The sequence below is a fragment of the Sinocyclocheilus rhinocerous genome, unplaced genomic scaffold (genome assembly GCF_001515625.1).
Source record: "Sinocyclocheilus rhinocerous isolate Xijiao unplaced genomic scaffold, SAMN03320098_v1.1 scaffold586, whole genome shotgun sequence".
In the NCBI taxonomy this organism is placed as follows: domain Eukaryota; kingdom Metazoa; phylum Chordata; class Actinopteri; order Cypriniformes; family Cyprinidae; genus Sinocyclocheilus; species Sinocyclocheilus rhinocerous.
This window is the reverse complement of record NW_015631803.1, coordinates 377,930-391,457: the sequence shown is the minus strand read 5'-3', so window position 1 is coordinate 391,457 and position 13,528 is coordinate 377,930. Positions and strand designations below refer to the sequence as shown.

At 39.8% G+C, this 13,528-nt stretch overlaps 1 protein-coding gene across 5 annotated transcripts in view; it reads right to left on the bottom strand.

Annotated features, from left to right (window-relative positions):
• Positions 1-6,911: 6,911 nt before the first annotated feature.
• LOC107741992 (CSC1-like protein 2) overlaps positions 6,912-13,528 on the bottom strand; it is a 59,637-nt gene continuing 53,020 nt past the window's right edge. For 2 of the 5 annotated variants that reach the window (XM_016554831.1, XM_016554834.1), the window contains 4 exons: positions 11,699-11,866; positions 11,055-11,191; positions 10,887-10,964; positions 6,912-8,515 (listed from right to left, as the gene is read on the bottom strand). In XM_016554831.1, coding sequence (XP_016410317.1) covers positions 8,345-8,515; positions 10,887-10,964; positions 11,055-11,191; positions 11,699-11,866 — 554 coding nt within the window. In that variant the 3' untranslated portion in view covers positions 6,912-8,344. The remainder of the gene's footprint in view (positions 8,516-10,886; positions 10,965-11,054; positions 11,192-11,698; positions 11,867-13,528) is intronic. The other 3 variants (XM_016554830.1, XM_016554832.1, XM_016554833.1) reach the window with 3 other exon arrangements.

The following is a 13,528-nucleotide window of genomic DNA, read 5'->3' as shown; positions in this document are numbered from 1 at the left end:
GCATTACACCAAATACACAACATAATGTTCTTTTTTAGCAACGTCATATGACCCCTTTAAACTGCAGATGTGTTTTGGTGTCTGCAGTAAAAACCATTCAGGTCATTAATCAGACTCCTGAATATCTGACATGAATGGTATCATAAAAATTGGAAGAGCATACTTCTGTAAAGTACAATCAGATGCAATAACTTCTCAACTATTTATTACAATAGGCTATATATTGATAAATTGAACATTCACTTAAATGGTATGAGATGACTGCATGCTTTTAATTGATTTCTTATTGAACTGAACTGCAGTGCTGAAACTATTTCAAATATAGTGAATTAAGCTACAAACGCGATAATAATGCACGTTTCCATCTAACATATATTTTGAGGTACAGCTCGTCATATTAATGGAGTAGCCTAGTTAGCAGTAAACCGGTTACCTCACCTGAATATGTTCATAGATTTGTGTTGGAAGTTATCTTCAGAATGGAAATACGGATATTTTATTTGTAAACATCATACCCTTTTTCGCTTATTTCAGTTAATGTCATAAAACTAGCGAGCTAAGCCAATATGGCGCGTATTTCGTGAATCATTTGATTCAGATCGGAACTTCGAATTGCGTTTTGAGAATCATTTGATTCAGATCTAAAAGAATTCGGAGGAGGTTCATGAATCTTTTGATTCAGATTGAAACTTCGGATCCTGTATCATGAATTAGTTTAGTTTAATTTAATTAGTTTACTGAAATTATGTGACTCTGGCAGTTTGATACGCACTCTGAACCCCGAAACAAATGATTCACAAAGGTTTCGAAAAAGGCTTCGAAAGCGCCCATCACTTAAAAACTTGATTTTTCAAGGTAGGCCTAAAACGCGTACATACAGTTACATTAATTCTAATATATCAATAAAATGAAACACGATTTTTAACCTTCATCCAGTGTTAAGATTTCGGTTCTGGAAACGTATGCAAATCAGCACATATTTAATTATATAATGTATAATTTGCATATTTAAACATAACATTTCTGAAAACGTGTAATACAAACCAATGTGTCTTAATGTGCTATGCTTAATCAAAATTACTGGGGAAAGCATGGTGAGATACATTTTTACACTACTCACCTGTAGTAACTTAGGTACTGCAAGTACACACACACACACACTATATATAGAAATGGTCATGTCTAAGTTGTTTTTGTTGTTGTTGTTGTTTTTCTGTGAGGCTGCAGCGCCCTCTTGTGACCGAAAGCAACAACAGATCAAGTGCACAGAATGAATACCAACTTTTATTGATCAAGAAACTGAAGATGACAAATGCTTCACCATAAGGACGACCTTCGGACAGAAAAAGTGTCAAAACAAATCTCACACAGGTTCTAGAGCAGTCCGTCTACGTCTCCTACAGGGATGCAGCCGCATGTGAGCAGACTAGAGGAACAGAAACAGGTTTAGTTCAAATTTTGTTAAAGTTCGGCCCCTTTCAGACATACTGTACATTGGCATCACAACTTTTGTACAAACAACAAACTGTGATTCATTCTTGCATAACGCACAGCTCGTAGTCATCTGCGCAAAATTGCATCTCCAGTGTTTCCTTTCTAAAAGACATTGCGCACTTCATAACTTAAACGGTTAGCTTATAACACAAAACAAAAAGACATGATATATTAAAAATCCATTGAGCGACAGCATTGTTAGGTTACAGCTAGCTTCGACACATCTTTAATACATGACTGGTATCAAATACTTCGACAGGCTGAACATTTGCATCTCCAAACTGTTCTCTTTCAAACATTCGTTCGGTATCTCACTATGGGAATTGCCTCGGGCGTGACCAATCCTGGAAGCACCAATTACACCACGTCTGTCGGTTGACAGACCAATCACGACAGTGATGCGGGAGTCCCACCTCCCTCATATATATCGCTGCTAGCGGTCCCTACTTCATTCTCGTTCTCTTCCCCGTGAAGATCCTTATTGGAAGCTATCCTCAGCCGAATTCTCGTAAGAGTGGCCGCTTAACTGTTCACAGACAAGCCGCATTTAAGGTACGTCGCCGAACGCGGCTGCTTTTTGTTTAGGGGGGGAAAATATCTTTCTCTCAATTATTCCCTCACGTTAAGGGAATAATTGCTGTAAGGCCTGATATCGAGAGGCACGTTGTGGTGATCTCGTTAATCTCCCGGTGTTCGCATCTCTGTTATGGCGACTGCGAGCGCATCCAGTGGCACAGGGAAGGGGAAAGATCCCTCTTGCCCGTGTGCTTGTGGGTCTATGATTTCATCTAAAGACTCTCACCCTCTGTGCATTGCGTGTTTGGGAGTTAGACACGCACAGGCTGTGCTCGCTAATCCCGAGTGCTGCCTGCACTGCTCTCAGTTCCCGTTAAGGGTTTTGGAGCGCAGAGTACGAGTCGCGGCCGCGAATAAAGGGGACCCGAGTCTTTCCGCGCTTCCCGCGGAAATGAACGAGGTTGCTCCGCAGGCCCGGTGCAGCTGGGGAGAGTTGATGGATGAGATTTCTCCTGAACTTCCTCCCCTCTTTGAATCAGACCCTTTGACGGGGGACAAAGAGGAGGAGGAGGATGATGATGAGACGATTGCTCGTCTTTTAGAGGAGGATTTGGAGGAAGACGAAGAGGATGCTATCCTCCCTCCTAATCTTTCTTCCAGGCCTGGCAGTGCTATGGGTGAGTCCCCCTCCCCATGCCAGGGGAACTGGACCTCATTGAAATGTGTAGGAGGGCAGCTGCCAAACTCTCTATCGACTGGCCATCTCAGCAAGAGGGCCAGGGCACAGAGAGGGATTTATATGATGGGAAGAGGCTGCCGTCGCGCACTTCCCCAGTCAAGCAGCTGATACCAACTGTCCCAAGCATGTGTCACAGAGATGCAGAGCTTCTGGGACAAACCCTTCTCACATAGGGTTCCTGTTAAAGGTTCCTCTAGGCTAGATGTCCACAATATGGAGGAGTTGGGGATGTCCAATCCCCCTCCCCCTCCCAGTCGGATTGTCGGTGGCAAGTCACCTCCACCACAATCGGCGAGCAGCTCTATCATCCTCCTCTCCTTCACTGCCGGGACGGACAGAGAGGTTTGTCTGCTTCTCTTTTTCAAAAAAATTATCGGTCCTCTGCCTTGGCTGTCAGAGCCCTAAATGCCACCTCACTGCTCACAGCATACCAGGCTGAGCTTATGGAGGAGATGGGGAGGCAGATTGATGCTGGGTTATCCGACTCAGCATTGTGGGAAGAGATCTGCGTCATTGCAGATCTCAACCTGCGCTCATCGAGGCTCTGCTTCCAGAGGGGGACAGTCAGGGTACAGAAACCAACCCTAGTCACCCCCTGCCTCAGCAGTCAATGCAGACAGAGGTTCACCTAAAACAGCCCCAGTCCAGAGGCAAGGCCTCGTTTGTGGCCGCAGCGTCTAAGCATCGCCCAGCTAACCCTCAGGGAGGAAAAAAAGAGGCGGGCGACCTAACCTGTGGTCTGGGTTTAAATCAAAAGAGGGGCTACAGCACTCACGGAGTCTCTGTAGCACCCCTCTGCACAGCACAGGAGTCTTGTCCTACGCGTTGTTTACGCGTTTTCTCCGAGTCTGATCGTACCAACTCTAAAAAGAGTAAGAGAGTGGCAGTGTGGGAACCGGACCGATAATTTTTTTTTCTTTTCCTCTCTCCCCTCTACACCTGCACCACTCACCGGTCTCGAGTCCCACGGAGGAGCTCCGGAAGGATAAAAGGAGGAGTTACGACCGTGAAAGAGGAGAGAGGACCAGGCCTGGACTTCTGGACTACTGGCCGCAATTTCTGCATGCCATGTGGGGATTGACAGAAAACAATAGGTCAGCACCCGCTTGTGTGCAGGTTTATGAGGGGTGCGACGCGTCTGAACAGGGTTTCAAAGCCGCTGATTCCGCCGTGGGAGCTGTCGGTGGTCCTTAACGCACTCTCTCAGCCTCCTTTTGAGCCAATAGACAACAGTGATTTAAGGCTCCTTTTCGCTAAAGGTTGCTTTGTTATTGGCTCTTTCGACCACGAAACGAGTTAGTGAACTTCATGCTTTGTCGGTTCATAACTCCTGTATGCTGTTTGCCATGGATTTCTCTCGAGTAACTCTCAAGACGAATCCAGCATTTGTGCCTAAAGTGAGCGAGTCAGCTTTCGACTGTAGACAGGTGGATTTACTGGCTTTTCATCCGCTGCCTTTTTCCTCATCTTAAGAAGAGCTGCTGCATTTTGTGCCCTGTCCAGACGAAGGGATCAAGAAAGAGTAATCGGTTATTTGTTTCATGGGCTGATTCTCATAAGGGTAAACCTATTTCTCGTCAGCGCCCGTCCCACTGGGTGGTGGAAGCTATTATATTGAGTTATAATAGCATGGGTCTTAGTCCATCCAGAGGGGCTGAGGGCTCGTAGTACCTGAGGGTTAGCCACCTCGTGGGCGTGGTTTAAGGGCATTTTCAATTCAAGACATTTGTGCGGCGGCAAGCTGGGCTTCGCCACACACTTTTGTCAGATTTTATAGGTTGGATGATACGGAGCCTTCGTTGGCACATTCCGGCCTAAGTGTGTAAAAAACAACAACAAAAAAACACTCGTACAGAGGTTGTTTTTATTTTTTACATGTCTCTGTTCTATTCTGGGAATAGTGGAGGACTTGCGTTATTATTATCACACATCACTGAGTTGGTTGACATGCCTGCTTCGGACAGCATATCTGCAATACGGGTGTTGTCTATATCCCATAGTGAGATACCGAACAAATGTTTGAAAGAGAACTTTAGGTTACTCACGTAATCCCGATTCTCTGATAACATGAGTGAGGTATCTCACCACACTTCCCTCCTTGCAGCAGCACGGTGAAGAGATAAGCTGAGAATGAAGTAGGGACCGCTAGCAGCAATATATATGAGGGAGGCGGGACTCCCACTTCACTGTCGTGATTGGTCTGTCAACCGACAGACGTGGTGTAATTGGTGCTTCCAGGATTGGTCACGCCCGAGGCGATTCCCATAGTGAGATACCTCACTCATGTTATCAGAGAACCGGGGTTACGCGAGTAACCTAAATTTTCTTGTACACAATTATACAAAAATACCCGCACCACTCTTTACTTCACTGCCAAATGCTGAAGAGACTTCACTTCATTAACTCAATAAGAAGCCGGTGAGGGAGCCCTAAAAACGGGACAGAACCAGAAACGAAGAAATGACCTTCCTTTGGATATACAAAGCGTGCTTTTCAATATCTTGTGCTCACGTTCATCACAGAATATTCACACACACCGCTCATCATCGACGATCTCCAAGACACAAACTGACGTCAGTATCTCCAGCGTGTAGCTACTTGCTCCAAACCAAACTATGCACACAGCTACAGCTTTCATAGGTTACCATTTGTGTCTTCATCGATGAGAAATGTGGAATCCCGAAGGAAAACAAGTAAAAATGACAGATGACGAACAAGGAAACACACAGATGTAAACATTTTTATCGTTTGGAAAATAAAAGAACACCTGAGGCTGTTCGATTTCAATTCTCAAGTCACTTTGTGTCATTTTAGTACCAGTTATTTGCTGAATCCAGTATATTGCGTGTTCATGATGCAAACCGGTAACAGATCCTCCTTAAGATTCATCTTCATCACCAGCTTTTTTTTTGCACAAAGTCTCCAGTTTTTAACTTTGAGGATACAGTAACAGAAACCAAACAAAAATCAAAACCATCAGTGCAAAACTCCCAGTAAACTGACATCAGACTAGATCTGCCATCAAGATCATTTTCAGACATGATGAAACTTTCAGGAGTGTCGCTTGGACCTTTTGGGTCACAAAAACTACTGCAAAATGTAATTTTAGGCTGATAAATAAAAGAAAACAATCTGGCACATCAATTTAGAGGAATCGTGTGCAGCAGCAGGTATGAAAACATGAAATACTGTAATAATAATAATAATAATAATAATTACAGACTTTAGTCGGGGACTTTAGTTTCACTCAAGAACAAATTAATCCTCCAAACACCAGCAGTGAATCTCTAAACTGATCGTTATTAGATTGAAATGATTAACACTCATTTGTTCTGCTTGCGTCTCACGAATTAGGCATATTTATACGTTCCTTCAGCCGACTAAGGTCTGTAATGTACTGCAAAACGAAACAGGTTTGCACATCAGATCTGTACACGTTGTTGACACGCATGTTTAATCCCTTAAAGGTCAGTTTTCTGTAAGAAAATATTGAATATTGACAATATGCCACTCTAAAACATGATCGGCTCCAATAGAAACCTTTCAGACTGGGATTTCCATCAGTTCTTGATGGATTAAAGGAATAGTTCACCCAATGTACTGAAAATGTACTCAGGCTATCCAAGGTGAGTTTGTTTCTTCATCAGATTTGGAGAAATGCAGCATTATGGATCCTCTGCAGTGAATGGGTGCCGTCAGAATGAGAGTCCAAAACAGCTGATAAAAACATCACAATAATCCACACCACTCCAGTCCATCAGTTAACATCTTGAAAAGACAAAAGCTGTGTTTGTAAGAAATAAATCCATCAAGACGTTTTTAACTCAAATACGAGTCCATAATTCATAATAACGCTTCCTCCAGTGAAAAAGTCCATCTCCTGTTGTCCTTCAAAGTATAGATTCATATTTTTGTTAAAAACGTCGTAATAATGAATTTGTTTGTTACAAACACGCAGCTTTTGTCGTCTCCAGATGTTAACTGATGGACTGGAGTGCTGTGGATTACTTGTGGATTATTGTGATGTTTTTATCAGCTGTTTGGACTCTTATTCTGACGGCACCCATTCACTGCAGAGCATCCATTGCTGAGACACTGATGCAATGCTACATTTCTCCAAATCTGATGAAGAAACAAACCCATCTACATCTTGGATGACCTGAGGGTGAGGACTTGGTAACCAAATTAAATTTTTGGGTGAACTATTTCTTTAAGACAGATATAATGGAGACCGGTTGTAACAAAACCCTCAAGTTAAGCATGATAATTCTTCACTTGGTCATTTTCTTTTATGAATTAGAATTAAGGGTTATCTCAGCTTGGGGTTCATCACAACCGGATCAGATCTCTAGCGATGAGTCTTCAGTGGTGGTTTTTCGCTACAAGCCGTTATTATTTCTCATCTAGCTCACTAAAACTGAAGCAACGCCGTTTGTTGCTGCTGCGTATCGACAGTCAGATGCTTCATGTGACGGCTACATTTCTCTTAATATTAGTACTTGGATTAGATCAATCTCACCAGGTTTAACTACACAACTAGAAAAAACAAAAACTCAGTCAGTCGTTCGTAACTAAACGCATTTCCGACGCCAGATTCCTCCCAAAACATTTCGTACAAAAGCAGGCACCAAACAAGAGCCCGTTTTTCATTAGCTGTCCTCGTTTACACTATCCAAACTACAGGGATTCGGTTTCTAAACTAAGATCTGAATTGGCAGTTTCCCGATCAGACGCATTTGGTTAACCATGAATCTTCTCAAACGCCTCGAATCGTTGATTCTCCATCGCTGTTTTGCATCTAGTCCATAAGGTCACGTTATGAGCGGCGAGCGGTTTCTACTGCGCTACAAAGACGGGAATGTCAGTACTCTGTTGCAGGCATACAAACACATCCGTTAAAGGCAAAAATAGCGTTAAAAATACCAAAACAAAACAAAAACGTAAGAATATGGGTCATTCAGTGACAACACAAACACACAGCGCGTCTCTGGAAATACTGTACATCGGGGAGAAGTTTAAATCGGAGCGCGAGGAACTCAAGAATGCCATCGCCGTAGTGGTTTCAATGGCGGCGACAGGAGATTCAGTCAGTCTGTCAGTGTTCTGTACGGTGAACGCAGTCTAAAGCCGATGGATTTCAAGCCGAATTCTGACGATACGCTCTCGCTATTGCACCTTTCCTTTGGAATGCCAGATCCAATCGTTTAGGCAAAGAACACGAAAAAGCGAGCAAATAAATCCGGCAATACTATCGCTGTTAAGGCGAACCATGGGAGAAAAAGCGCGACGAAAACAGGACATTTTCCCATCCGTTATTCCATTTCCTGAGGCGTTTTTTTTTTTTTATCCAAACTTGGAATTTTTTCGAAAAGGGAAATCCGGGATTTGAGCTTCCAAACGAGCAGTCGCCGATGTGTTCATGCACATGTACGAAATGGTTTGTAAGCATTGGAGCGTGTGCTTATGTACAGTCTGAGTGTTTTGGGTTTCTAAGGTGCTGATGTTTGGAGCCGGTTCACAGCGTTCGATGGGGACAAACAGACATGTGCGGATGAAGGCCTTGCGATGGGGTCTTTGTCATTCTCTCGGCTGTGGTTACTGGTGGACCTCGTTGGCGATGAGACTGTCCTCTCCGGACTGGAAGTCGGCCTCGTTTAGGCTGCTCCCGGCGTTGATCATCTCCTCGTCCTGCGAGGACTCTCCGCTGCCTGCTCCGGTCTCGTCAGAGTTTGGGTCCTGCAGGACCTGGGCGATGTACATCTGCTGCTGAAAACAGATGCACAAGAGTCAATCACAGGTCATATAAAAACATCCATCTGTCAGACCTGCCAACCTCGGGGTTTGCAAGATTTAATGTTAAATATTTTTTATAGGTTAATAATCAGGGTCTGCACTCAGTTTGTGATATTCCGGTTATACAGTATTTTAGAATAAAAAGTAGGGATGCAAGAATACAGTTAGCCCACGGTTCAATAAATACCTCAGCTTTTTTATTTTTTTACCACAGTTTTTGGTTTAGTTATTTTTTGCTATTTTTAAATGCTATTTAAAAAAATAAGTATTATTTTTATGGATTGGCCATTATTTAGTGCTATGAACACATGTAATGTGTGTTTCATTCACACTGGACGCTTGACGGCGCCCTCGCACAGAAAATCCACATATACGTTATAGAAGAAATAGAACTCAGGACGCTCCAGGAAATCCCTAATATGGACAAAAATAGCCAGCTATCACTGTAACTGCATGAAAGAAGACAGAAACGCTTTGAATGATGACATTCAAAAAGAACATTAAGATAATAAACACTGTACTGCGACAATGTTTATCTGTGTTCTTAAAACCACCTCGAGTATTTTAATAATTAAGTAACGTTATATTTATAATCCACTGCTAATCGCCGTTATTCCAGTGTAGAATTTATTTCTGCGTCATTCTGTGATGAGAAGCCACATCATATCAAGAGGAAAATTATTTGAAATATTTGTCTGATGTTATGCAGTAAAAGAATGTTATAATGCTCTTTTTTGTTGTTGGACAAAAGGTTTAGACATTACAAGGGAAGATGCTGGGCGTGTGTTGCTTTTTCAGATGCAGGCGTTTCCTCATCTCAGCGCGCAGACTCACCGACACACAAACAGAGCCAGCTTGGAGAGAAATAAAACGCACGGAAATTTAAAAGCTAAACCTAAAAAAAACGCTCTGATTGTTTGAACTCTTCATCTTTTTATGTTGCTTGTTTTGAATACTGCGCGTGGACAGAGGCGTCACCAGGTTTTTGCGTAGTTTAGAGTGACAAATCGTACCAGCGTACTTGGAGGACAAAATGCGTATCCGCTACGCAAAATGCGTACAGGTTGGCAGGTCTGCATCGGTTTAAAATATGGATGAAATGGAAAACAGGATTGTCTTTGATCGTTTAATCTCACAGAGTTCATATTTCACCCCAAGATCAACAAGAATAAGAATAAATATGAAAGAACAATAAAAAACATTGAAAATGAAACATGACACTATATTTTGCATTAAGCCTTTTTTAGGACCATTAAGATTATTTGCATTGTGCCAATATTTCAGTTACAATAAAGCACATTTTCACCCAAATATTCATTAGGGTAATGCACAAATAATACATTAATAAAAACAATAATAATAAAGCTAATAATTATAACAACAATTCAGACACAATTTTTTGTATTATTAAAATCAGCTATTTAATTCAGTACAACAAATACTACCATTATGTATCACTTGTACTTTAAAAACAATATAAATTGAAATGTAATTTAAATATTATTATTATCATAATAATAATAATTATAATAGCAAAAATACATAAAAAATGTTTTTATTATTCAAATCAGCAATTTGATTCTGTACAACAAATACTACTATTACGTTTCAGTTTATAGTATTAAAAATACTATAATTTAAAATGTGGCTTAAATATTATTATTATTATTATTATTAATTAGGTATTTAGAATTTATCAAAATTAATAACAACAACAACAACAATACATACACAATGCTTTAAAATCAGTAATTTAATTCTGTACAACAATTACTACTATTATGTATATTTTCACTTGTACTATAAAAACAATAAATTTAATTATTTAATTTTAAACAACAATAAAATTATGTTGAAATAATTTGTTGTTATAATTATGTTTTTATAAATTACTATAAATGTTTTTTTTATTGTTAAAATCACGTATTATTCAAATCTTTTTTATTTTGTACAAAAAATACTACCCATTTATCAGTAGTACTTATAATGTACAAATTATAAACAATGTAAATTAAAGATAATTTAAATGTATTATTATTAATTATAAAAATCAGAACAAAACAATAAATAGTATTTTTTTTTTCATTAAGTTACTGAGAGCTGGTGGAGAGAGGGGTAAATGTGCTTAATTTTAATGAAAATATACAAAATTAAATTTTTGAGATCTTGATGATGTTAAAAAAGAAAGTAACAAAATAAAAGTAAAAATAGTTCACTAGTATAAGAGAAAAACAGCCTGTTTAACTCTAAGGATCATAGAGAGGGTGAAAAATGACCATGAAAAACTAAATTCTGAGCGTTGTCGTTTGAAGAAACCACGACTAGCTTCACATTGGGAAAGTACCTGAGATTTGTTGGAGGGTGAGGATCTAGCAGGACGTCCGTTCTCCACTCCGTCGATCTCCGTGTCCTTGGTGTCGATCTGTAACGAGACAGAGGTGCTGGTGAGCGTTCCTGCTCGGGGGCAGGTGACGGTCTACCTGAGCTACCCGTGCCGCCCGGTGGACTGTACCTGCAGTACTGCAACCCGTACCTTGTAGTTGTGCGCGCTGAGGTACTTGAAGTGACCGAAGCACACGTGCGACAGGCAGACCACGATGGTGATGATGAGCACCACGAAGGTAAACATGGACGTCGGGGTCAAAAACCCTGAGAAACCAGAGGAAGTGAGCCACATTTGGATGGTACTCTATTTTTACCCTATTCATCTGTAGTGTCTTACTTTAAAGTAGGATATTTGTGACCCTGGACCACAAAACCAGTCATAAAGGTAATTTTTTTTAAATTGAGATTTATAGAAATAAGCTTTCCATTGCTGTGTGGTTTGTTATGATAGGACAATATTTGGCCGAGATACAACTATTTGAAAATCTGGAATCTAAATATGGAGAAAATCGCCTTTAAAGTTGTCCAAATGAAGTTCTTAGCCATGCATATTACTAATCAAAAATTAAGTTTTGATATATTTACGGTAGGAAGTTTACAAAATATCTTCATGGAACATGATCTTAACTTAATATCCTATTGATTTTTGGCATAAAAGAGAAATGGATCATTTTGACCAAATACAGTGTATTGTTGGCTATTGCTACAAATATACCTGTGCTACTTATGACAGGTTTTGCGCTCCAGGGTCACATATTTGAGTGAACGCACCTGTCCGCATGGTGGAGAAGAACAGCAGCCAGAAGAGGCACAGGATTGGTGCAGCCACCACCTGATTGACGGCTCCCGAGTGGATCTTCTTGTCGAGTTTGGAGGGCAGGTAAGCGTAGTACATGTTGTACCGGTCCACCAGGTGCTTCAGGAGCATGTACATCAGTCCTGCAGATGACAGATTATATTAAATTATATTACATTTCCATCCAGTGTCTTAGTTCACAGTAAATGCTGCTCCATATGAACTCATCTCTGCATTTGCTCTGAGTTTCTGTCTCCTATAACATCCATTTGAAACCATTCTCCTAAACTTTTAATAAGAAGCACTCACAAACCGGCTGTTGTCAACAGAGAAGCTTTAAGACCCCCTGCGGCTTTGTGCCAAAATAAAAGCTTGATGGTTTAACATTTGAAATTGGAAGAAATTAAGACCAAAAAATATTAGTAGTGCAAATGTACACTGTAAAACAAATATATATATATATATATATATATATAATTTTAAATGCACTCACACACACACAATATATATATATATATATATATATATAAAACTATATTAAAAATATTATGTAACATTTTTATACATTTACAATAATATTTATGTAATATTTCTTATGTTTAGAATTTTCATTCAATAATAATAATTATTGTATAACTGTATTGATATATAATAAACTGATATCAACCCGAAGCTTTTAGAAATAAAAGTAAATAAATAATAATAAAAATAATATTAATAATTTAGATTTTTGATTGCTAAAATAATACTGATTGCCATTTTTCTGATAAAAACTATGATTATAGGTTAGATTATATAGATAAGTTCTATTAAAGTTTTAGTTGTGTGTTTTTGTAATTCTTATTAGTTTTTGTTTTCAAATAATATGTCTGTATATTATTATATTAGTCATTTTAATACGTCTACTTAAACGAAAATAAGAAATGTTGCCTTGGTAATTAGCTAAAATAAAAAATGTATTTTAAAAGTTGTATCTTATTTCATTTAATATTTATTTTAAGTAATGTTTTTTAAATGTTTAGTTAATGATAATAACCCTGATCATAATTAGATTTTTCCCATCAAATCGTATAGACCTACACATCAGCAAACAAGAAGTGACATTAAAATTTGGAAAATGGACCTAAAATATACTAAAAGTATATTTCACCAGCTTGTAGTAGCACGCTGGTGTATAGATGAGCTCAAAGTAACGAATATGAACCAAAGGCCACAAAATTAAAGGGGTGGTTCATTGCGATTTCACTTTTTTAACGTTAGTTAGTGTGTAATGTTGCTGTTTTGAACAAACAATATCTGCAAAGTTACGAAGCTGAAAGTTCGATGCAAACGGAGATATCGTCTTTTAAAGGGGTCATATGATGCGTAAGTGTAGTAGTACCGCAAGCCCTCCGGACGCTCCTCCGTCGAATCCGCCGGCCGCGCCATTCTCAAGCTCACCGGCCTCTGCTCACTCTAGCCCACCGTGTATTTCATTGTGAAAGCGAAACTACTTTGTTTGGTCTTCCAAAAGAGGACACGACTAGAAATCAGTGGTTAAGTTGTATTTACAACACTGTTCCAGAACAGTTCAACCCAAATATTCAGATGTGTGCAGCGCATTTTGCGGAGGGTGAGGACTGTTTCCTGAGAGTAGACTACAATGCCGGTGTCTATTTCTATAACGTGGGGCAGTTCCAAATTTGCAAGGACAGTCTGGCGCTTCTGACTCACAGACTGTAAGTACGTTGTTTATATTTAAAGAATTTGCCACTGACGACTCAAACGCGAGTTTTGAGCAGTGTAGAGTAGCGCTTGTTGTTTGT